The sequence below is a fragment of the Meles meles genome, chromosome 18, assembly GCF_922984935.1.
Source record: "Meles meles chromosome 18, mMelMel3.1 paternal haplotype, whole genome shotgun sequence".
Taxonomy (NCBI): domain Eukaryota; kingdom Metazoa; phylum Chordata; class Mammalia; order Carnivora; family Mustelidae; genus Meles; species Meles meles.
The window spans coordinates 58,778,649-58,801,461 of record NC_060083.1 but is presented as its reverse complement, the minus strand read 5'-3'; the positions used below and the strand labels follow the sequence as shown (position 1 = coordinate 58,801,461).

Genomic DNA, 22,813 nt, shown 5'->3' with positions numbered 1-22,813 from the left:
ATTTATTTATTTGACAGAGATCAGAAGTAGGCAGAGAGGCAGGCGGGGGTGGGGGCGGGGGAAAGCAGGCTCCCAACTGAGCAGAGAGCCCCGATGTGGGGCTCAGCCAAAGGCAGAAGCTTTAACCCACTGAGCCACCCAGGCACCCCTGAATGGGACGATTTTGATGCAGCTGGTCCAAAGTTCAAAACTATTGTTACAGAATGCAGCTGTAAAATCATGAGGCTGGAATGTGGCTTTAAATTAGTCAACTTAAATTACGCTTTCTGTATGTACAGAGTAAATATTTAAAAGCCTAATAGAATAAGTGACGATAGATGTGATTAGTCTTTATATGTGTAAATATTTGAGCATTGTTAGGACTCTGATGTGGAGCAATTTAATTTTAAAGTTTGTATTTAATAGGGCTGTTCATTTGCCTACCAGAAAGCGCTTCTGAGTTTGTGTGGAGATGGAAGAAGATGGACAGTGCAGGAACACGCGGACTGGTACTTGAAAAGATGTTGGTGATGCCAGCCAGTTGGTACCTCTTACAGCTTTGTGCCAGAGACTCCACGGCCTTTGCTCCACTCCGAGGCCTTACACGTGCTGTCTCTTTTAATCATCCAAATGTCCCATCCGGTAGATGCGCTATTACCCTCATTTTCCAGCTGAGGGAAACTAGGATTTCGGGAACGTATTTCTCCAGTGTCGCCATCTAGTGGTAACGGGCCGGTTGAATTCAGGTCGGACTCCAGAGCGCCAGTAAGATTTTTTGGTGTTTGACTGTAGTGATGAAAATACAATTGAGGCCTGTAGTGCAGAAAGTAAAAATACTGGGGTGCCTGGGTGGCTCGGTTGGTTAAGTGTCTGCCTTTGGGGGCACCTGGGTGGCTCAGTGGGTTAGGCCTCTGCCTTTGGCTCAGGTCATGATCTCAGGGTCCTGGGATCGAGTCCCGCATCGGGCTCTCTGCTCAGCAGGGAGACTGCTTCCCTCTCTCTCTGTCTGCCTCTCTGCCTACTTGTGATCTCTGTCTGTTAAATAAATAAATAAAATCATTAAAAAAAAAAAAGTATCTGCCTTTGGCTCAGGTCATGATCCTAGGGAGCTCCCTGCTCAGTGGGGAGTCTGCTTCTCCTCCCCTCGCCACCCCACCTTGTGTTCTCTCTCTTTCTCTCACTTACTCCCTCTCCTAAATAAGTAAATAAAATCTTAAAAAAAAAAAAAAGAAAAAGTAAAAATTTTTTGTCGTCTTGCTCCCAGAGATAACCATTGTTAACATTTTGGGGTTTTTCTTTAGCACACATGTGATAAATACTATTTTGCTTTATGGAAATGGGATAAACTAATTTTTCTGCATTTTTGTTTTTAACTTGATAGTATCTCTTGATATTTACGTAGCTGTTCCATAGATACTCTCACGGATATTGATCAGGTGTATGTATGTGACACATGGTATTTGTCATTATTTCAGTGAGATAAATCTAGGAATTGAATTGCTTGTTCAAGGATATCTATTTTTAAATTGTCAACATAAAATAGTATACTATAAAATTACTTTCCGGAAAAACTGAACTGATTCATTCCCTACTACAGTGTGGCCTTTGTGATGGGTTTGCTATAACACAGTATCAAGCACATGGTCAGTCAGGCATATAGTAACTGCTCAAAATGTTAAATGGATGAACATTGGATAAAGAATCAGAGTATGTTCACCCAGAGTATCGAAGAGGCTAAATACTATAAACATTTAAAAAATTTGCCAGTTAGGTGAAGGAAATCTCATTGTTGTTAATTTGCAGTTTTTAACAGTGAAATTGAACATTTTTTTAAAAGATTTTATTTATTTCTTTGTCAGAGAGAGAGAGTACACACAAGCAGAGAGGCAGGCAGAGGCCAAGAGAGAAGCAGGCTCCCTGCTGAGCAAGGAGACCTATGTGGGACTCTCTGCTGAGCAGAGAGCCGGATGCCGGCTCCATCCAGGACCCTGGGATCATGACCTGAGCCAAAGACGGGGCCCAATCGACTGAACCACCCAGGCATCCTTGAACATTTTATGTTTTAAGTAGAATCACATTTTAACTTATTTTGAGTAACTTAATGTTGCGCCCTGTGCAAACCACTTCATGTATATTATCTGTATTACCTAATAATGAATGGGTCTTATAAAGTAGGTGATACTATCCCCATTTTACTGATAAGAAATGGGGCTCGTAGGGGCGCCTGGGTGGCTCAGTGGATTAAGCCGCTGCCTTCGGCTCAGGTCGTGATCTCAGGGTCCTGGGATCGAGCCCCACATCGGGCTCTCTGCTCCGCAGGGAGCCTGCTTCCTCCTCTCTCTCTGCCTGCCTCTCTGCCTACTTGTGATCTCTCTGTCAAATAAATAAATAAAATCTTAAAAAAAAAAAAAAAAGAAATGGGGCTCGTTTAAAAGGCTTACCCAGAATTATAGCTGGTAAGCATCAAGGTCATTCCTTGAACCCCAGTCAGCCTGCTTTTAGAGACCATGCAGACACTAAGCTATATTGCCCGGTGAGTGTTGTGTATTTTATGTTCTGTAAATTTGGGGAAGAAGAGAGTTAAATGGAAGAAAGAAAATGAAGTCCTACAAATATCCTTAGGGGACTGCATTTGAGGATTCAGTGCACATTGCTTGCCATGAACAATTCAGGCTGCACTTGTGGTTTTTTGTTGTTGTTGTTGTTGTTGTTTTAAGATTTTATTTATTCACTGGACAGAGAGCACAAGCAGGGGGAACAGCAGGCAGAGGGAGAGGGAGAAGCAAACCCACCCCCCCGCCCCCCAGGAGCAGGGAGCCTGATGTGGGGCTTGATTTCAGGACCCTGAGATCAGGACCTGAGCCGAAGGCAGACGCTAAACCCACTGCAGGGGCCCCTGCACTTGTGTTCTTAACATTCGTTGCTTGTGGGGCGCCTGGGTGGCTCAGTGGGTTAAAGCCTCTGCCTTCGGCTCAGGTCATGATCCCAGGTCCTGGGATCAAGCCCCACATCGGGCTCTCTGCTCGGCGGGGAGCCTGCTTCCTCCTCTCTCTCTCTGCCTGCCTGTCTGCCTACTTGTGATCTGTCTGTCAAATAAATAAAATCTTTAAAAAAAAAAAATTCGTTGCTTGTGATGGCTGCAGGGTGTATGCTGGAACAGCTTAACCATTCTCAGTAGAGTTCAGTGTTCAATGTACTCTCAACCAATCTTCTCTGTTAAAATCATTATACATTGCGTCCAGTTTCAGTTTTCTTTTAGTTATTAGTGTTGTGTATGATAGTTTTTTGTGGGTATGTTGTTGGGGTTTTTGTTTTTTTGTTTTTAGGGTTGTAAGTGGGTTTTTTTGTTTGTTTTTGTTTTTGCCTTTCATGAAACGCACCCTTTTGAATTAAAGCCTGTGTGCTCTCTCAGTGGCTAGCCTCGTACGCTGAGCCTTTCAGGTTTTCTCCATGAGCTGCTTATTTTTATTTGGCACAGCCACGGAAGTATTGATTATGCCTGGTTTTCATTTCTCTCAAACTGTATCTCACAAAGCCATAGTTATGTGAAACATGATTTTCAAGAGTGTTAGTCAGTTTATGCTTTTCTAGGAATCCTGTGGTAGATGAGTTTGGTCACAGGGAAACCCAGCGTTGAAAACCGTCTTGGTTTTTATGCCGTGGCTGCTTAGTTACACTGCAGTTGTCTGAAATCCCCAATGACTTCGAAGTTTGTTCCCTGTCACAACATACTACCTTGACTGGGACAAGCTTTTGAGTTTCTGATTTTCTGATTTTTGTTTTTCAAATACGAAACTCTGTATCCTTGTTAGATCTGCTCAATTCAGCTTCCTACCATTGAAACATAGTCCCAACAATCAGCCCTGGACACCAATTAAGATAAATTACCTGGTCAGATAGAAAATATTGAAAGTATTGACAGGCATGTAGCAAAGATCTTGGAACATTTGTCGCACAATAAAAAGAGGTACACGCGGGCGCCTGGGTGGCTCAGTGGGTTAAGCCACTGCCTTCGGCTCAGGTCATGATCTCAGGGTCCTGGGATCGAGTCCCACATCGGGCTCTCTGCTCAGCGGAGAGCCTGCTTCCCTTCCTCTCTCTCTGCCTGCCTCTCTTGTGATTTCTCTCTGTCAAATAAATAAATAAAATCTTTAAAAAAAAAAAAAAAGGTACACGCATTGGAAAGTAGGCAAAAAACGAAAAGCAGTAGTTAATGCCAGGGAAACGTAAAGGATCGTACCAGAAAGGAAAGTTGCTTGGAATATATTTCAATCAGCAGTGAAGAATATTTTGTAATGTGAACTGCTTAAACCGGAATTCATGGTATTATTGGATGGGCAAGGGGATGCTGGCAGAGGTGGACGTCTCGCAAGCGATAGATCATGGCTGGAATAAACTAAGAAACAGCAGTTAAAGCGTATTATTTAGAAATACTGGAAGTAAATACAAAGCGAAAGACAAAATTGAGAGTGATTGCTGGTAGGTGTTGGGGTGGGGAACTGCCCTTTTTTTAAATAAGCCTTTTAAAAGCAGTGACTTTCAAAATTATATACATGGATTAGTTTGACCAAAAAAAAAGCAACTACAGAGAGAATAAATAAAGGGTGTTTAAGGACACACAAAAATAAATACTCTGAGGGGTGCCTGGCTCGCTCAGTTGAGAAAATATGGGACTTGGTCTTGGGGTTGTGAGTTTGAGTCCCATGTTGGTCGTAGAGATCACTTAAAGCTTAAAATGAGGGGCTCCTGGGTGGTTCAGTGGGTTAAAGCCTCTGCCTTTGGCTCAGGCCATGATCTCAGGGTCTTGGGATGGAGCCGGAATCGGGCTCTCTGCTCAGCAGGGAGCCTGCTTCCCTTCCTGTCTCTGTCTGCCTCTCTGCCTACTTGTGATCTCTGTCAAATAAATAAAATCTTAAAAACAACTTACAATGAGACAGACAGATAGATGTATATACATATTTGCTAGCGCTCTAACACACATATATACACATATATACGTGTGTGTGTGTGTATATACACATATATGTCAGAGCGCTAGCAAATATGTATATACTTGCTACGCTCTGTCTTCCCACTTTTAGAGCAAGCCCCACATGGAATATTGTAGGTTTGGCCTAATAGAATAAACGTTGGTTTGGTTGATTAGTTTCCCTGCAATAGAATGTGTGGCTTTCAGAATTTGACTGAGGGACTTTTTTTTTTTTTTTAGATTTTATTTATTTATTTGACAGACAGCACAAGTAGGTGGGTGGGGGGAGCCGGCCCCCCGCCGAGCAGAGAGCCTGACTGGGGGCTCAATCCCAGGACCCTGAGATCATGACCTGAGCCGAAGGCAGAGGCTTAACCCACTGAGCCACCCAGGCACCCCTGAAGGACTTTTTATTACCAGGTGATTTCTTCCCTCCTTGGTAACACTCATTTCCTTCTAATCTTAATATTCCCAGCTGGCTTACAGCCTAGTCCATTTGCAGCTACGCTTGATTAATGCCCCAGTTGTTAACTTTAGAACAAAAGAAGAAGAATCACCCGTGCCCCTCAGATGAGCTTTCTGCTAGGTGGTACTTACCCAAGAAGGGTGTCACTATAAATAATCTGTCCCCGTTCTGCCACTGCCAGTGTTGTTTTCTGCTTTTATTTAGCCTGTATGAAAATACGAACTGAAAACAAGAATGGGGCTTTATTTCCCTTTCTTTAGGCAGAGGTCTAGATTACGTCCATGTCTGTGGCTGGAGACTGTATGCCCACCGTTCCACATCACGTACTACAGTAAAGGTTATTACAGAATCTTTACCTGCAAAATGCAATTTGGCTCGTTTTAGAACCCCTCTGGCTCTGAGAAGAGCAGCTGTTGTCAGGGTGACTGTGAGAGGCTTCTGTTTGATTTACTGGCACCATCTCCCTGCCCTTTCATCCCCAGATAAGGCATCTGGCAGCTCAGATTCTGAAAAAGGGATTCCTTTCAAGTGTAGTTAGGACTTCAGCTTTGCTCCCTAGGGTGTTTGAAAATAATGTGGAGGATGCTTCTGGAAATACTGGACCTTGGACATCTATTTCAAGGGCTGTTGAGACTCCAAAGCCGTGGGGGTGTTCAGGGGAGAAGGGTGCCTTGGGCAAGAGCAGGTCTTCGCCCACAAAAGGCTCTGACGCCGCCGGATCTCCTTTTTCTGGTTACCCGAGCTTGCTGAGCATTTGGCAGTAGTAGAGGGGAGCTGCCTTGCTCAGAACAGCAAATGAATTTAAGAAAGGGGTTCCGAGGTTCACTTTCTCCTGCTTTCCTAGGAGCAGACCAAGGGTTAGTTTCTGAGAACAGTCAAGCGGCTCGGGACCAGAGCCGGAATTGCTTGCTTTTGACTGGGTAGGGGACCCGCGTTTTCAGAAAGCCAGAAAGCTTGGCAGGGAGAAAGGAGGGAGATGGGCCCGTGCCACTGAGAAGAGCGGGGTCCCGTCCCCAGGGCGAGGCCTTTCTTGCAGTGGACTGCATTTCGGGCCGGAGGAGCGGAGCGTCAGGGGCGAGGGAGGAAAGGCGGAGACTGAGCGGGGCTCCAGCCGGTTCCTGCACACCGCGCACACCCAGCGGGAAGGAAGAGGAAGTGTGTTCGGGAATAGCTCGAGCGGCGGCCGCCATTGGCCGGCGGGCCTGTCAGTCGCCTGGGGGCTGAGACTGCGAAGAGGAAGGAGGCGATCGGGGCTCCTGCCTGCGAGCGAGGGAGGCGGGCCGAGCCGGGCCGAGCCAGGGGGCGTGGGGGCTGGGGCAGCGGGCCGATCGGCAGGGCGGGGCTGCCTTCGGTGCTGGCCACTTCTCTCACCCATCCCTCTTGTGATTCAGGGTGGCATTGTGTGTCCCGGAGTGCACGAGCGAGTCCCGGGAGAGCGGCGAGGCCGAGCCCAGAGCGCTGGGTGGCTTCGGCAGGGAAGACTCCCTTCCCCCGGCTTCAGGCTGCTGAGCCCTGAGCAGCGCTCAGAATGGAAGCCATCGCCAAATATGACTTCAAAGCTACTGCTGACGACGAGCTGAGCTTCAAAAGGGGGGACATCCTCAAGGTAAGTGTGATGCCACGCAAATGCCGAGATGGCCTCCTCTTGTACTCATCTACCTTGGTTTGCCCTGATAACACAAAGAAGCCGAGCCCGTCCTTTCTCGGTGCCCACTTTTCCCATTTACCGTGGGGCGGGCTCCGGATAGCTGACACAGATGCTGAGTGGAATATTAAATATGACTTAAGAGGGTTGGCTTGATGTATGGTCTTTAACTGCCTTTGTGTGAATGCCTCGAGTATTTCTGTTTGCTTCTTGGTTGGTAATTCAGGGAAAGTCAAAGCAGCATGATTGCAGCAAAGAAGTGTATGAGAGGAAGGCTTTTGTCGTTATTGTTGTTAAGACTTAAACTTGAACTATTTATGTAAAAGCGTGCAATTAGTCTTACTTTACCCAGTCAAGAGATTTTTTGCAATCCGGAACCTGAGGCTAGTTGGAGAGGTGGTTAGAAGTATATGCCAGAACTCATTAAAGAACCTCAGTGTCTTTTAATTCTTGGTGAAAAAAACCAGCGGAGTCCTAAAACCTTAGGTTCGTCTTGCTGTTGTACGAGTCAGATGGCGATTCTCTGAAAAGAAACTTGAGCAATTACCCTGTATTACACTCTAATTGCACAAAAGAAACCTGCTGACAGTTTAAAAATAAGCTGCTTTCCAGTTTGCAGCTCATTCCGAGCCCAAACTATTTACATGAGGATTCGCTTTCCACCTGGCACATGGTAATTATGTTGTTTACCCAATCGACGGCAGCAGCTTGCCCTTTCGGATATGTAATTTATTTTTACAAGGGTGGGTGTTATCGAATAATGTGTCAGCTCTACAGGAGAACCTGAAGTTTCGCATTTGCATATCCCGGGTTCGCTGTCTCTCAAGTTCTGACATTTTTTCTGATGGTTGGGAGTTTGCCACGCATTTGTTTACTACCCCTGAGTGAAGTTACTAATATTTTACAAAGAGGAAGAAAGTGGAAATGTAGAAATGTGGTCCCCTATAAAAAGACTGCTGATTTTTTTTTTCCCACTTTTTTTAGTCCTGCCAACCTGTGGGTAGTTACTATTTTGCTCTCCTTGCCTGAGGCACAGAGTTCCACCCCGAAGTGTCTTGATGTTAGACATGTAGGTTGTGCTTCATAGAAGGCAATTTTGAAGAGTCCTTTAAGGGGAAGGAAAGTGTTTTTTTCAGAGCTGTCCTTGTGACGCCAAGCTCCCCGAGCATATTCTCAAAGTCAGCAGACTTTGGCGTATTTCTCAAAGTGTCAGAAAGCAGACAGAACCAGCTGTAGATTTTAGAGTACCATACGTTTTCGGTTTCTCTTTTCTTAGCTAGAAGTCAGAGCAAAGGAGCAAGCTTAGACTGTTAAATTACTCTATCATGGTCGTACAGAGGAGTAATTTGACATTTCCATAGGTGATGACTGTTTTTAGCAGATAAACAGTCGTGGTACCATCCTAAGATTGGCTACTCAAATATTGTACACCTGAAACTAATACAGCATTGTGTGTTAGCTGTAATGGGATTTTTAAAAAGATCGGCTGCTCATGTCTATAGCCTCTGCAGAAACCCAGCAGGAACAATTTTTTTTTCCCCCACAATGCAAACTTGGGTTTCTCCATCAAGCTTATCCAAGAAACTTGAATCTGGAAGCCCGGTAGTTGATATTTTTCTCTAAGTTTATCCCATTGCGTATGTAGCACTAAAGCAACGAAACGAAAATAGGGATTTGAGGTCTATTTTTAATAATTTTCAGGCACTGAAGTGTATCCTAGACCTAGACCATGAGCATCTCATAAGTTCTCCAACTTAAATTGTAAACTCTTGAACAAGTGTGAAACCCTTCTCTCCCATCCTATAATTAGGGAAGATGATACTGTTTAACATTCCCCCAGAAATTGTTCTGATGGGAGAAAAAGTGAGTCAGAGTGCTCACATTTACTTCCAGATTTTCTTTGGGGAGAGAAAAATGCATATATTTGGTTCTTTCCAATTTGGTAGACGACTGGTATATGAAGTCATAGTGTCATTATGACTTTTGAACGGTGACCGTTGGCTGCTTATTAGTAATCTTGTGGCTTTACTCCCCAAAAAAAAAAAAAAAAAGTGACAATACCGTAGTTGCCCTTTGTCTCGAAATTCTGTGAAACAGCTGATTGAAAAGGAGGGATATTGCTTTGTCTTAAGAGCTGTTATTTCAAAAAGCAGTGTTTCCTTCATTTGATTATTCAAGGAGTAACTGATTTCATTTGAGGGGCTTTGATTTGATTTGATAGCTCTTTAGGATGTTAGCTGTGAGCCAGAACATGTTTAGAAGTGGCTGGAATAGCACTGACCAGTTTGACTTGATTGAAACAGAGCTTATATCTGCTCTCTCCATAAGGGGGGGCATATACATGTGGGTACTAAATACGTTCTATTTGAAGGTAATGGAGTGGTAAGGGGTTGGGCCTCTACCTCTGACTGGAGTTCCCAGGGATTTACTCCTCTCACTGTCTTTGAGCTCCTGGTTAACTCTGGTTAACGAGGACCCCATCCTCCAGCAGGCCGCTTACTTACTTTCCATCTACATAGGGACTTGTGCTGCCCTGAGAAGAGAAAAATAAAAACATTGTCCTAGAAGCCTGAAATAGAACTAAATACTTCGGTATATCTGCCTTTGTTACTGTTGGTCTTACAAAAGCGCGCGTTTTTTGGAGGGGAGGAGAAGGGCACTGGGGCACAGGATGGAAGGAATTGCTCTTTGTTGGAGGGTTCAGCCTTGCATGGCCAAAATGAACTCACTTTCCCTGCCGTCGTCCTGCTTCAGATAGTCCCAGGGGTTTTCCACCAAACAAGGCCTCTGAATTCTCTCCCCAGAGCACACAGTACATCCGAGCTTACCTAAAGTTGCGTCTGCTGTTCAGAGGCTTATGTACCCACACTTCAGACAGAGCTGTGTGCAAATTAAGAGACCATTTTGAGGGGCGCCCTGGGCGGCTCGGTGGGTTAATAAGCCTCTGCCTTCGGCTCAGGTCATGATCTCAGCGTCCTGGGATCAGGCCCCCGCTTTGGGTGTCTCTTCTCGGCGGAGAGCCTGCTTCCCCCTCTCTCTCTGCCTACTTGTGATCTCTCTCTCTCAAATAAATGAATAAAATCTTTAAAAAAAAGAGAGAGAGAGAGAGAGACCATTTTGAGCTCTCACACTTGTGTTCATTGCATTCAAGCCAGTAGCTTATGTTCTATCAAGGCAGACCTTTAATTCTAGAAAAGAACCAACAGTGGATCATCTTGGTGTCTTCTACTTGTCTGGCACTAACTACCTTTATCAGTTTTCAATACTGCTTTAAAAACAGGTCTTGAGGGGTGCCTGGCTGGCTCATTTGGTAGAGTGTTCTACTCTTGATCTCGGGGTTGTGAGTTTGGGCCCCACATTCGGTGTAGAGATTACTTAAAAATCTTGGGGTGCCTGGGTGTCATTAAGCCTCTGCCTTCGGCTCAGGTCATGATCCCAGGGTCCTGGAATCGAGCCTCCGCATCGGGCTCCCTGCTCGATGGGAAGCCTGTTTCTCCCTTTCCCGCTCCCCCTGCTTGTATTCACTCTCTCTCTGCCTCTGTCAAATAAATAAATAAAATCTTTTTAAAAAGAGAGAGAGAAAAGAAAAGAAATAGGTCTTGGGTTCACACTTGGCTCTTTGAAACTTTCTGTCTCGGTGCTGATGACCTGTTTTAATGTCACATTTACGGAGCATCTCCTTGAGCCGCATCCCAGGATAAGTTGCTTTGAGAGTTGGGAGAGAAATACTTTCTCCCTTGAGGAACTTTAAAATCAAATAAGAGAAGTGAAATTAGTATGTGAAACAGGGTATGGCAGCATACAAAATTAGATGATTTTTAGAACAGGAGAAGACCTTTTAAAATCTCTTCATTTTGATTTTTATTATTTTTTAGATGAGGAAATGGCCTGTAGAGGTTAAGTGATCCATCCAAGATCACGACAATTACTACTTAGTAAGGAACTGGTATTTCATAAGATGCTGAGTTGTATCACACACTGTAACCATAGGGAGGGCGGCGACTGGTAAGAGCTGACGTTGGAAAGTGCTGTGTGGAGGGAGTGTGACTTGAACTGGACCTCGCCAGAGGGATGGGAGGGAACAGGGGGTGCTTGTTGTGTTTGAGATAGGAACACTAGAATGGAGTCGGGAGACTGTGCGATGGTGGAAAAGAAAGTAGAATTGGAGTGAGTACGAATTCGATCTTATCCTTTAGAAGCCTCTGTAGGCTTTTAGCTGATGATGGAAGTGTTCTGGGCTAGGAGGGAAACCTGGAGGCCCAGCCGGCTGTGAGACTAGTGCCCGCACAGGTGCAGAGACTAAGAATGAAGGATGGGGCAGGGAGGGTGTGAGGGATGCTGAATGAATGGAAAACTAAGGGGATTTCTGCCTGTCAGCTGGGGACATTGGAATAAATCTGTGCCACTGAGAAATGAATGCCTACTAAGTATGTTCCTGAGAGCCAGGAATCGGAACTGGAGTTTGATTGGTGATAGTTTTTATAGCAGCCGGAAGTCCTGAATTTGGGTACAGGAGTCTCCTTTCAGGTGTTTGAATGATTAAACCTAAAAGTGGGGTTGTATGTTTTTTTTGTTGTTGTTTTGGTTTTTTCTTTCATGATTTCACATTCATTGTACTTGGTAGCATTTCTCTGCTTATTGATAAGAATTCTTGGGGTGCCTGGGTGGCTTAGTCAGTAAACATCTGCCCTTGGCTCAGGTTGTGATCCCAGGGTACTGGAATCAAGCCTTGTGCTGGACACTCTGCTCAGTGGGGAGCCTGCTTCTCCTGGTCTCCCACTCTGCTTGTGCCCTCACTTCTCTCTCTCTCTCTCTCTCTTTGAAATAAATAAATCTTTTTTTTTTTTCAAGATTTTATTTATTTGACAGACAGAGATCACAAGTAGGCAGAGAGGCAGGCAGAGGGGGAGGGGGAAGCAGGCTCCCCACTGAGTAGAGAGCCCGATGGGGAGCTCGATCCCTTGGGGTCATGACCTGAGCCGAAGGCAGAGGCCCAACCCACTGAACCACCCAGGTACCCCAATAAATAAAATCTTAAAAAAACCATTCCTTGGCTAAAATTAACCAGTCAGGAAAGGACAGGTGTTGGCAAGGATGCGGAGAAAGGGGAACCCTCCTACACTGTTGGTGGGAATGCAAGCTGGTGCAACCACTCTGGAAAACAGCATGGAGGTTCCTCAAAAAATTGAAAATAGAGCTACCCTATGACCCAGCAATTGCACTACTGGGTATTTACCCTAAAGATACAAATGCAGTGATCCGAAGGGGCATGTGCACCCGAATGTTTATAGCAGCAGTGTCCACAATAGCCAACCTACGGAAAGAACCTAGATGTCCATCAAGAGATGAATGGATAAAGAATATGTGGTATGTATATACAATGGAATACTATGCAGCCATCAAAAGAAATGAAATCTTGCCATTTGTGATGACATGGATGGAACTAGAGGGTATCATGCTTAGTGAAATAAGTCAGTTGGAGAAAGACAACTAATATATGCTCTCCTCGATATGAGGAAGTAGAGATGCAACGTGGGGGGTTTGTGGAGTAGGAAAAAAATAAATGAAACAAGATGGGATCGGGAGGGAGACAGACCATAAGAGACTCTTAATCTCACAAAACAAACTAAGGGTTGCTGGGAGGAGGGGGGTCTGGAGAGGGGGGTGGGGTTATGGACATTGGGGAGTGTGCTATGGTAAGTGCTGCGAAGTGTGTAAACCTGGCGATTCATAGACCTGTACCCCTGGGGCTAATCATACATCATATGTTTATTAAAAAAATGAAAAAATTAAAAAAAAAAACCACAACCATTCTCGCTGATTTTGACTAAACCCAAAATTTTGCATATAATCTTCATGAATGAGGATGATTTGAGTTCTCTTAGAGCAAATAATTTGTTTGCCTTTTGCTGTATTCATTTCTCCCCCTGTCATCTGAATGGACTGTTTCCAAATAGGTGCTAAGAAGGAGCTTTCAGTTCCCGTACAAGACTCCTTTCGGGGGCCTGGCTGAAGACCAGTCATCCCTGTTGGAGAAAGAAAGGAGTGAGGAGGTGTAATGTTCCTTGGGGGAATCTTTCAGTTCCCACCTCTTACGCCATTGTGGTTGAAGTCATCCTCGAGAAGCTACCATTCGTGGAGCATTTACTGGGCCACAGAGTTCTGCAGTATTTCTCATTTGCGTCATGAAAGGTTGGCCCTCCTTAGCCTCATCCTACGGCTGTAGAAACAGGCAAACCAGGAATTTGCTCAGGTTGGCACGTGTAGTAAGCGGCACAGCTGGGCTTGATCTTAGGTCTGACTACGATGCCCCCCACAGTACGTCACTGCTCCCCTTAACTGTCAGTTGTGAGGAAACCAAATGGGAGCGATCCTGCTTCGCTCACCTGCCAGGCAGGAGCAGCCGGTCTGTGGTACTCCTTCTGCTGAGTGACTTACTGGACATCATATGTAAAGTAAATTGAGTTCAACAGTGAAAGAAATGGGTAAGATGAGATCATTCTGCCTGTCAGATTAGCAAGAATGATAAAGATCGACCCCACCCTGTGTTGGCCAGGATGTGGAGAAATGGACTCTTGTCACTTTCTGCCAGTGGAGGTTGTACTAATAACACGGTCTTTCCGCGTGGTGGCTTGGTGACGTGTATCAGAACGTAAAATGGGCCAGGAGTTCTACTTTTAAAATGTTATTTTTAAAAAAGATTTTATTTATTTATTTGAGAGAGCTAGAGAGCACAAGTGGGGGAGAAGGAGAAACAGGCTCCGCATCAAGCAGGGAGCCCGACTTGGGGCTTGATCCGGGGACCCTGGAATCAGGACCCGAGCTAAAGGCAGCCATTTAACCAACTGAACCTCCACCCAGGCACCCCTAAAAATTTATTCTAAGAAAATTCTCAAGTTTTAAAAAATGTAGACATTAGGGACTGGAGGAGGTTATGCTGAGTGAAATAAGTCAAACAGAAAGAGTCAATTATCATACGGTTTCATTTACTAGTGGAGCATAGGGAATAGAGGGGGAGACAAACCATGAGAGACTGTGGACTCTTGAGAAACAAACCGAGAGTTTTGGAGGGGAGGAGGGGAGGGATTGGGTGAGCCTGGTGGTGGGTATTAAGGAGGGTACGAATTGCATGGAGCACTGGGTGTGGTGTGTAAACAGTGAATTTTGGAGCACTGAAAAAAAATTTTTTTAAATGTAGACATCGGATATTTACTTCAAGTAATGTATGTACCACCTAGAAAAGAAACTTCTGCCTTTAAATTGTGAAATGCTATTTGTAAGATGCGTTTCAGAGATGTTAAACTGTGTAAAAAGAGGCATCTTTGAATTGATGGAATTACCATATTACCAAAACTCCACCAAAGACCTAAGTAACCCCTAAGTAGGGGGCTACATAAGCGGTTTATCATGCTTGTAAAACAGAATGCTGTACAGGTGTTCATGTTGGTGTAAATCTGTGTCAACACAGGATAATGTCTGCCCTTGGCACAGAGAAGTGTTTGAATGGATCCTCTTTGAAAAAGTAGTAATGTAGGGGCGCCTGGGTGGCTCAGTGGATTAAGCCGCTGCCTTCGGCTCAGGTCATGATCTCAGGGTCCTGGGATCGAGCCCCGCATCGGGCTCTCTGCTCTGCAGGGAGCCTGCTTCCTCCTCTCTCTCTGCCTGCCTCTCTGCCTACTTGTGATCTCTCTCTCTGTCAAATAAATAAATAAAATCTTTAAAAAAAGAAAAAAGAAAAAGTAGTAATGTAACACATTGGATGTTCAGGAGGACCTTGCACTAAACTTAACATCTTACTTCCATTCCCTTTTAAGCCCTGGAAGAATCCTAACAAAGATGCTGTTATCCCCATTTTACTGATCAGGAACCTGAGACTAAGGTTAAGTAACTGGCCCAAGTTTACAAGTTAGCGTTCAGATCCAGGCCGGTTCTTAACCACCACCCTGCAGGGACTTCTCATACCCAAATGAGATCAGTGAAGAGGGAGCTCCCTTTTAGGGCTTGTTCTGTTTGCTTATTAAATACGCGGACTTCTTTCCGAATGCGCCTCCAGAAGGTAACAGATGCCTCCAAGGAGCTTGATTTCAGGTGAGGATTTCAGGTGATTTTTACTCCTTTTTGGTCCTCATTTCTCTGTAATCAGTTTGTAATTTTATTAAAGCAATGAAGTTACATTCAAGTAGCAGTTAACTTTTTTTTTTTAAGATTTTATTTATTTATTTGACAGAGAGAGATCACAAGTAGGCAGAGAGGCAGGCAGAGAGAAAGGAAGGGAAGCAGGCTCCCTGCTGAGCAGAGAGCCCGACGCGGGACTCGATCCCAGGACCCTGAGATCATGACCTGAGCCGAAGGCAGCAGCCCAACCCACTGAGCCACCCAGGCGCCCAGCAGTTAACATTTTGCATCTGTTTTACCTGACGGATATTCCAGGAGGTTAGAGGGCTCTGGTCAGGGCTTGGTTGGTTTTCTAATGGCTGAGGTTTAACCTGCTTTTAAATCTTTAGGCTGAAATTCACTGTGACTCAGTGTCCTAAAACTTAGCTCCTTTAAAAAGTGATTCATGATGACTTCAAGGGAAATCGTGGTCCCTTTAGATACTCCCTTAGTCGCACCATATGGACGTGGAACGAGAGACATCTGCAGTATTGCGGTGAGGAACAGGTGCTCCGGCACTCCGGGCTAGACCCGCCTGCTTTGAATCGCAGCTCTGCCACTGGCTGATCGGACATGTGGTCTTGGGTGATTTACTTTGTGCTTTGGTTCTCCCGTGTGTAAAATGGGACCAAGAGTACCTAACTCCCTAGCGTCACCGTGCAGATAAGCAAAGCTTAATAGAGCAGCTGGGTGGCTCAGTCGATTAAGCGGCTGCCTTTGGCCCAGATCACGATCTCAGGGTCCAGGGAGCCCCATGTTATCACTGGGATCCCTGCTCAGCAGGGAGTCAGCTTCGCCCTCTCCCCTGCTCCTGTCCCCTCCCTTCATGCTCTCTCTCTCAAGTAAAATCTTAGAAAAGAAAAGCCTAATTCATGTGCTTAAAGCAGTGACTGGCCTAGACGATGCTAGCTGCCATTAGTTTTTGGGTTTTGCTTTTCAATTTCTTTTAAAGATTTATTATTTAAGTACTCTCTGTACCCAACATGGAGCTCGAACTCAATGACCCCAAGATCAAGAGTCACACACTTCACTGACTGAGCCAGCCAGGCACCCCTGCCATTAGTTTTATTAGTGTTATTCAGGTGCACGGCTTTGATAAGAAGTCAGTCCAACCCCTGGCTCAGGTGACTGCTAAGTCACAGGACTGTACCCGTAAAAGCAGCGAGATGCTGGTCCTGACGCCACCTCGGACTCAGACCAGTTGAAATCTTGTCCCAGAGTTCAGCGCGGCGTTGGTGGAGGGTTGTGAGGAAGACAGGCTCTTTCTCTGTTCTTCAAGTCTTTGGTTTCTGTCAGGATTAAACCCAAAAGCAGGGATATGGGCACCTGCACGGCATCCTGCTGGGGGCCTCTCTTTTGGAGACTTCTTTGGCTGGCTGGAGCTTTGGGGCTGTGCTGTTGGCTAGCGCTGAGCATGTTAGAAGCAGCAGCCTTGGGCAAGCTCATTATTTTATGTACCGCAGGGGCACTGAGGAGTCTTTCACGGTCTCTAAGTGTCCTCAGTGAGGGAACATTTTCTCTGGTCCGAATGCCAAGAAGAGGCAGATTTTCCCCAACAGCTTTCTAAAATCTGAGGATACTTACATACTGCTTTACTATGTTTTTTCTTTACCTTGCAGGAAAGCTTAGCGTCTCCTTGGGTGTCCCGTTTCTAGTAGTTCTTATGTTTTCTGTCCTGATATTTTTACCCAAACAGGTGCTAATGTTTTGCAGTAAAATATTGGAAAATTTCCTCACTCAAATGAATGGCTTTTTTTTTTTTTTTCCCAAAGATTTTATTTATTTATTTGACAGAGAGAGATCACAAGTAGGCAGAGAGGCAGGCAGAGAGAGAGAGAGGGAAGCAGGCTCCCTGCCGAGCAGAGAGCCTGATGCGGGACTCGATCACAGGACCCCGAGATCATGACCTGAGCCTGAGCTGAAGGCAGCGACTTAACCCACTGAGCCACCCAGGCGCCCCTGAATGGCTTTTTTAAAAAGTTTTGATACTTTTTAATGTCAATACTTTTTTATGTTAATTTTTAGCTAATTCTTTAACAACGGTCTTTTAAAGTCTTAAGTTTAGCAAAATGCCAGAAGCCTTCTGTAGAATTTTTTTTTAAAAATGTTCATTCATGAGAGAGAGTGGGGTAGAGGCAGAGGGTGAGGCAGGCTCCCTACCCCTCAAAATAAATAAATCTTAAAAAAAAATAAAGTTGGGGCACCTGGGTGGCTCAGTTGGTTGGGCATCTACCTTTGACTCGGGTCATGATCCCAGGGTCCTGGGTTCAAGCCCCGTGTTGGGCTCCCTGCTTCTCAGAGATCCTGCTTCTCCCTCTACAGCTCCCCCTACTTATGCTCTCTCACTCTCTCTCTGTGTCAAATAAATAAAATCTTCAAAAAATTTTTTAAAATAATAAAATCTACAATAGACTTAACTATTTCCTTATTGCAGGCTACTTAGCTCGTTTCTAATAATAATTCATAATTTCAAAGGAGGCTCTTGGTGTATGTGTTACTCTACTGTCCAAAAGTGCTGAACAGATTACCTGCTTGAGATTAGGTTAAATGAGAATGGTCCATAATCCATAGCCAGAATATATAATAATAGCACAGCTAACGTCTGTGCCAGTCTCTTTCAACACAGAACATTACTTCACAGTTTGACAAGTGTTTATAGGACGGTGGCACCAGATGTGTGAAATGAGGAAATGTCCACTCGGCATCTGAGATACTTGATTGACAACAGAGGCTAATTGTATTTTTTGCTAGTCCTTCCACTGGTTAATTTGCTACAAAGCTGTGTCAGGTTAAGTTAATAAGTCATCTTGATAGCTGGGAAATTTGGTGTGGATTCATGGGTGGAAGTTTTGTTCTATTTATTTAAGTCATCTCTGCACCAGTGTGGGGCTTGAACTCGTGGCCCCAAGATCAGGACTCGCATGCTCTTCTGACTGAGCCGGCCAGGTAGCCCTCATAGGTGTAGTTTTCATTCCATTTTACTTTTAGCTGAATGAAATCCTTCTAGAGGGAGGTCATCCATGCTAACTTATGTTTAGAAAAACCAGGTTTTTTGTAAGTTGGTGCTGCACTTGCTGAGCTGTGGAGCCGGGACCCTCTGCTGGGAGCTTTGACGAGGAGGCAGAGCGGCTGGCGGAGGCGTCCTCACGGGTACTGCAGTTTAAAGAAGAGAGAGAACTATTCTGTTGGTAGCAGTTGGTCGTCTTTGGATGTTGAGATTCTGGTGAATTAGCGTGCTTTTCTGTCGTGGATGTTTTTATAAGCATATATTAGTTTCATAATCAGAAAAGCAGTAAAACACTACAATAATTTTCCAGATTGGGCACCTGGGTGGCTCAGTCCGTGAAGCATCTGCCTTTGGCTGTGGTCATGATCCCAGCACCTGGAATTGAGTCCCACATTGGGCTCCCTGCTCTGCCGGGAGTCTGCTTCCCCCACTGCCCCTCCCCAACTCACTCTCTCAGCCCTGCTCTCGCTCACTCTCTCTCCCAAATAAATAAATAAACTCTTCAAAAAATTTTTTCTAGATGTCAGTTTACAGATCAACAAATAGGGGCCCCTGGGTGGCTCAGTTGGTTAAGTCTGCCTTTGGCTCAGGTCACGATTCCAGGGTCCTGGGAACGAGTCCCACATCAGGCTCCCTGCTCAGTGGGGAGTCTGCTTCTCCCTCTCCCCCTGTGCGCACGTATGCTCGCTTGCTCGCACTCTTTCTGTCTCTCTCGTGCACTCTCTGTCTCTAATGAAATCTTTAAAACAACAACAACAAATGTCTTACATTTTTACAAGAGAAAAAAAAATCACTGGGTATACCCTAATGGAACAAATTTGTTGGATACTAAAAGACTTCTTGGTTCTGGAAGCACAAGTCCTCCACATGGTGTGGGATGCTTGCTAGCGTGCTCAGCCCCTTTCCTTACGAACAGATTGGCCCGAAAAATGGTCTTGCTGGCCAGACTTGGTTACTTCCCATTTATCTCTTCCCTACACCTGATAATGAAAGTAATGGTATGTGTTTTCTTATGTATTTATCAGGATATAAATATTGACTTAGGTCAGTCTTCCAACTGGATTAAAATGACAAATGCAGCCAAGTTGCAATTTTTCAGATGTTTATTCATTCATTTCTTCTTCCTTTTGTCCATATTTAGCTGTGGTCAAGATGACATTTTATCATTTATCAACTTTACTAAAATGTTTAACTTAGAGCAATAAAATTAAGAGACAAAAAGATTTGAAGGTACCAGTGGTTTCTAGTTCTCTGTTGTGCACTAAAAAAAAAAAAAAAATCAGATGTCTTCATTTTATTCCTTTCAAACGTGTTAGAATTATTTAATAGAAAAGTGTAAGGGGGGCGCCTGGGTGGCTCAGTGGGTTAAAGCCTCTGCCTTCGGCTCAGGTCATGATCTCAGGGTCCTGGGATCGAGCCCCGCATCGGGCTCTCTGCTCCGCAGGGAGCCTGCTTCCTCCTCTCTCTCTGCCTGCCTCTCTGCCTAGTTGTGATTTCTCTCTGTCAAATAAAAAAAAAAAAAAAAAAAAAAAAAAGTGTAAGGGGCGCCTGAGTGGCTCTGTCAGTTAAGCATCTGCCTTTAGCTCAAGTCATGATCTCAGGGTCCTGGGATCAAGTCCCACATCTGGCTCCTTGCTCAGTGGGGAGTCTACTTCTCCTCCTCCCTTTGCCTCTCCTCCTAACTGGTTCGTTCTCTCTTTCTTTCTTCCCTGGCTCTGCCCCCCCCTCAAATAAATAAATGAAATTGTAAAAAAAAAAAAGTATAGAAGAAAGGTCGTACTCCCTCCTGTCAATCAGATAACTTTTTTGAAATTAAATGTCTCATTTATTGTTAGAAAATGTAAAAAAGGAAACTCTTCTCAGAGAAAATCATTGTTCAGTATTTCTGTAACCTTTCAGGAAAAAAAAATTAATGAATATAGCCACAGTTATGTTTTTTTAATGCTTTCCAGATACAGTGAGAAACACAGTGAAACCATATTCAAAATTTTACTAATGAAAGTAAGCAGGTTCTTCAGCTTACTGAAGGGAGGATGCGGTTTCTGTTTAAGTGTACTGTACCTCTTTAGAAAAGAGCAGTATTTTGGAGGATCTCTATGCAGGGCTGTTAGAGAAGATCATAGTGATTAAGACTTTCTCAAAGTCACATGCTAAAGCTGAGTCAGTAGATCTTGAACCTGAAATTGGTGTCAGTTTTCTAAAACTGTGCTAATATTGTCCGTATGAGATATCCAGGTGAATTTGTGACTAATGGCCATGTAGTGCTGGAAGTGGAAACTAGTAGCCTTACAGAGCTTTTCTCGAGATTGATTACGTTATTGGCCTTCCAGATTGAGGTTACTGGTGCAATAGAAAGAGCAAATACTTTGTTTTAAATAACTTGGAACATCATACTCTATGTGTTCAGAAGCCTTTTATCTGTCTTCTTGGAGCACTTAGTACAGTTACACCCACCTGAACAGCTGTTGTCTTAAAAGGCTGTAGAATATTCAAATTTAGGTGTTTGTTGGTATTGTGTATTAAAGCGTGACCCACACTTCTGCTGGTTCTTTCTTGCATTCTCCTCCTTTGCAAATGGGTAGTAAATGCCTAGCAAAAAGAGCATGCTTCTCATCTGTATATTCTCAAGTAACCTGCTGAAAGTTTTTTTTTTTTTTAAGATTTAAAGTAGGCAGAGAGGCAGGCAGAGAGAGGGAAGCAGGCTCCCTGCTGATCAGAGAGCCCGATGCAGGGCTCGATCCCAGGACCCTGGGATCATGACCTGAGCCGAAGGCAGAGGCTTTAACCTACTGAGCCACCCAAGCGCCCCTGAGTTTGGGTTTTATATATAAAATAGTAGCAACCTCAATTTGGAATGAACTGTCTGTAGCCCATCTTTCAATATAGGTATTTACAGCTATAAATTTCCCTCTAAATTCTGCTTTAGCTGCATCCCATTAATTCAGGTGTGCAGTTTTTGTTTTCATTCATCTCAAAGTATTTTCTGATTTTCCTTATTTTTTTCTTTGACCCATTGATTGATTAAGAATGTGTTGTTTAATTTCCACATATTTGTGAATTTCCCAAAATTTCTTTTGGTATTGAATTCTTTTTTAATTTCATTGTGCATGTAGAACATACTTTGAATGATTTCAGTCCTTTTAAGTTTGTTGATGTTTGTTCTGTTGCTTCACAAATGATCCTGAAAAATGTTCCAGTGTGCACTTGAGATGAATGTTTATTCTGCTGTTGCTGGGTGGAGTTCTATAGATGTCTGCAAGGTGAGGCACCTGGCTGGCCGTCAGTAGAGCATGTGACTCCGGATCTCAGGTTTGTGAGTTCAAGCCCCAAGCCCCCCGATGGCCACAGAACTTACTTACTAACTAACTCAGATGTCTTGGACGTCTAGTTAATTATTTTTCCCCTGAGTATGTCATGATAGTTGTAGAATTTTGGTGAATTCTTATGACTGCTTATCCAGTATCTTGGTAAATCATAGGATACTACACTTAGTGCAAAATTGTTCAAGATAGACCTGATATTTAGTAATATTCTATTTTAAGAGCTGTGCCAGGGGCATGCACTGGATGTTCTGAATGAAACAGACTTACTAAGACATGAGTATTGAAAAAAATTTTTGAGATAATTTAGAAACGCTCAGGACTACTTTGTCCGTCCAGATACGCCTGACTGACTGACAGCTGTTTCTAACATTAGCAAAGCTTACTGTCAGCTCTGAAGAGTTGTTGGAACTCTCCTAGAACACTTCACCTAGGAAGGTTAATGGCCTTGCATTGTATTTGGCAGTTACAAGAGTAGATGTGAGAGCCTTGTTGATAACAGCATGGCATACCGAAGAGCTTCAAAGTAATTATGACCCTTATTTCACATTTTGTTAAAGACTTTTTTTGTGTCTAACACTACCACCCCCTTGAAGGAAATGTTTATGGAAATAGGTTTCTGCTTATATGTTTGTATGTAGTAGAAAATACTGAATAACATTTTTTTTTAAGATTTTATTTATTCATTTGACAGAGAGCACAAGCAGGCAGAGAGGCAGGCAGAGAGAGAAGGGAAAGTAGGCTCCCCGCCGAGCAGAGAGCCTGATGCGGGTCTCGATCCCAGGACCCTGAGATCACGACCTGAGCCGAAGGCAGAGTCTTAACCCACTGAGCCACCCAGGTGCCCCACTGAGTAACATTTTTAAGTGGGATTATTTTTTTTAAGATTTTCTTTTTAAGCAGTCTATCCAGTGTGGGGCTCGAACTCATAATCTTGAACTCTTGATCAAGATCAAGAGTTGCACATGCCACTGACTGAGCCATCCAGGTGCCTAAGTGGAAGTACTTTTAACTAGAACTTTCCATGTATTGAAAGTAGCATGAATTTAATGCTAGTGTGTTAGTGATTTAAGAATTGGAAAGGCTGGGGCGCCTGGGTGGCTCAGTGGTTTAAGCCGCTGCCTTCGGCTCAGGTCATGATCTCAGGGTCCTGGGATTGAGTCCCACGTCGGGCTCTCTGCTCTGAAGGGAGCCTGCTTCCCTCTCACTCTCTCTGCCTGCCTCTCTGCCTACTTGTGATCTCTCTCTGATAAATAAAATCTTTAAAAAAAAA

At 44.3% G+C, this 22,813-nt stretch overlaps 1 protein-coding gene across 1 annotated transcript in view; it reads left to right on the top strand.

Moving 5' to 3' along the window:
- The window catches only part of GRB2 (growth factor receptor bound protein 2), a 73,621-nt gene that overhangs the window by 2,716 nt on the left and 48,092 nt on the right, over nt 1-22,813 (top strand). Inside the window, exon 2 of the mRNA XM_045984973.1 lies at nt 6,806-7,020. Within this exon, the coding sequence (XP_045840929.1) occupies nt 6,943-7,020 (78 nt within the window). The 5' untranslated portion in view covers nt 6,806-6,942. The remainder of the gene's footprint in view (nt 1-6,805; nt 7,021-22,813) is intronic.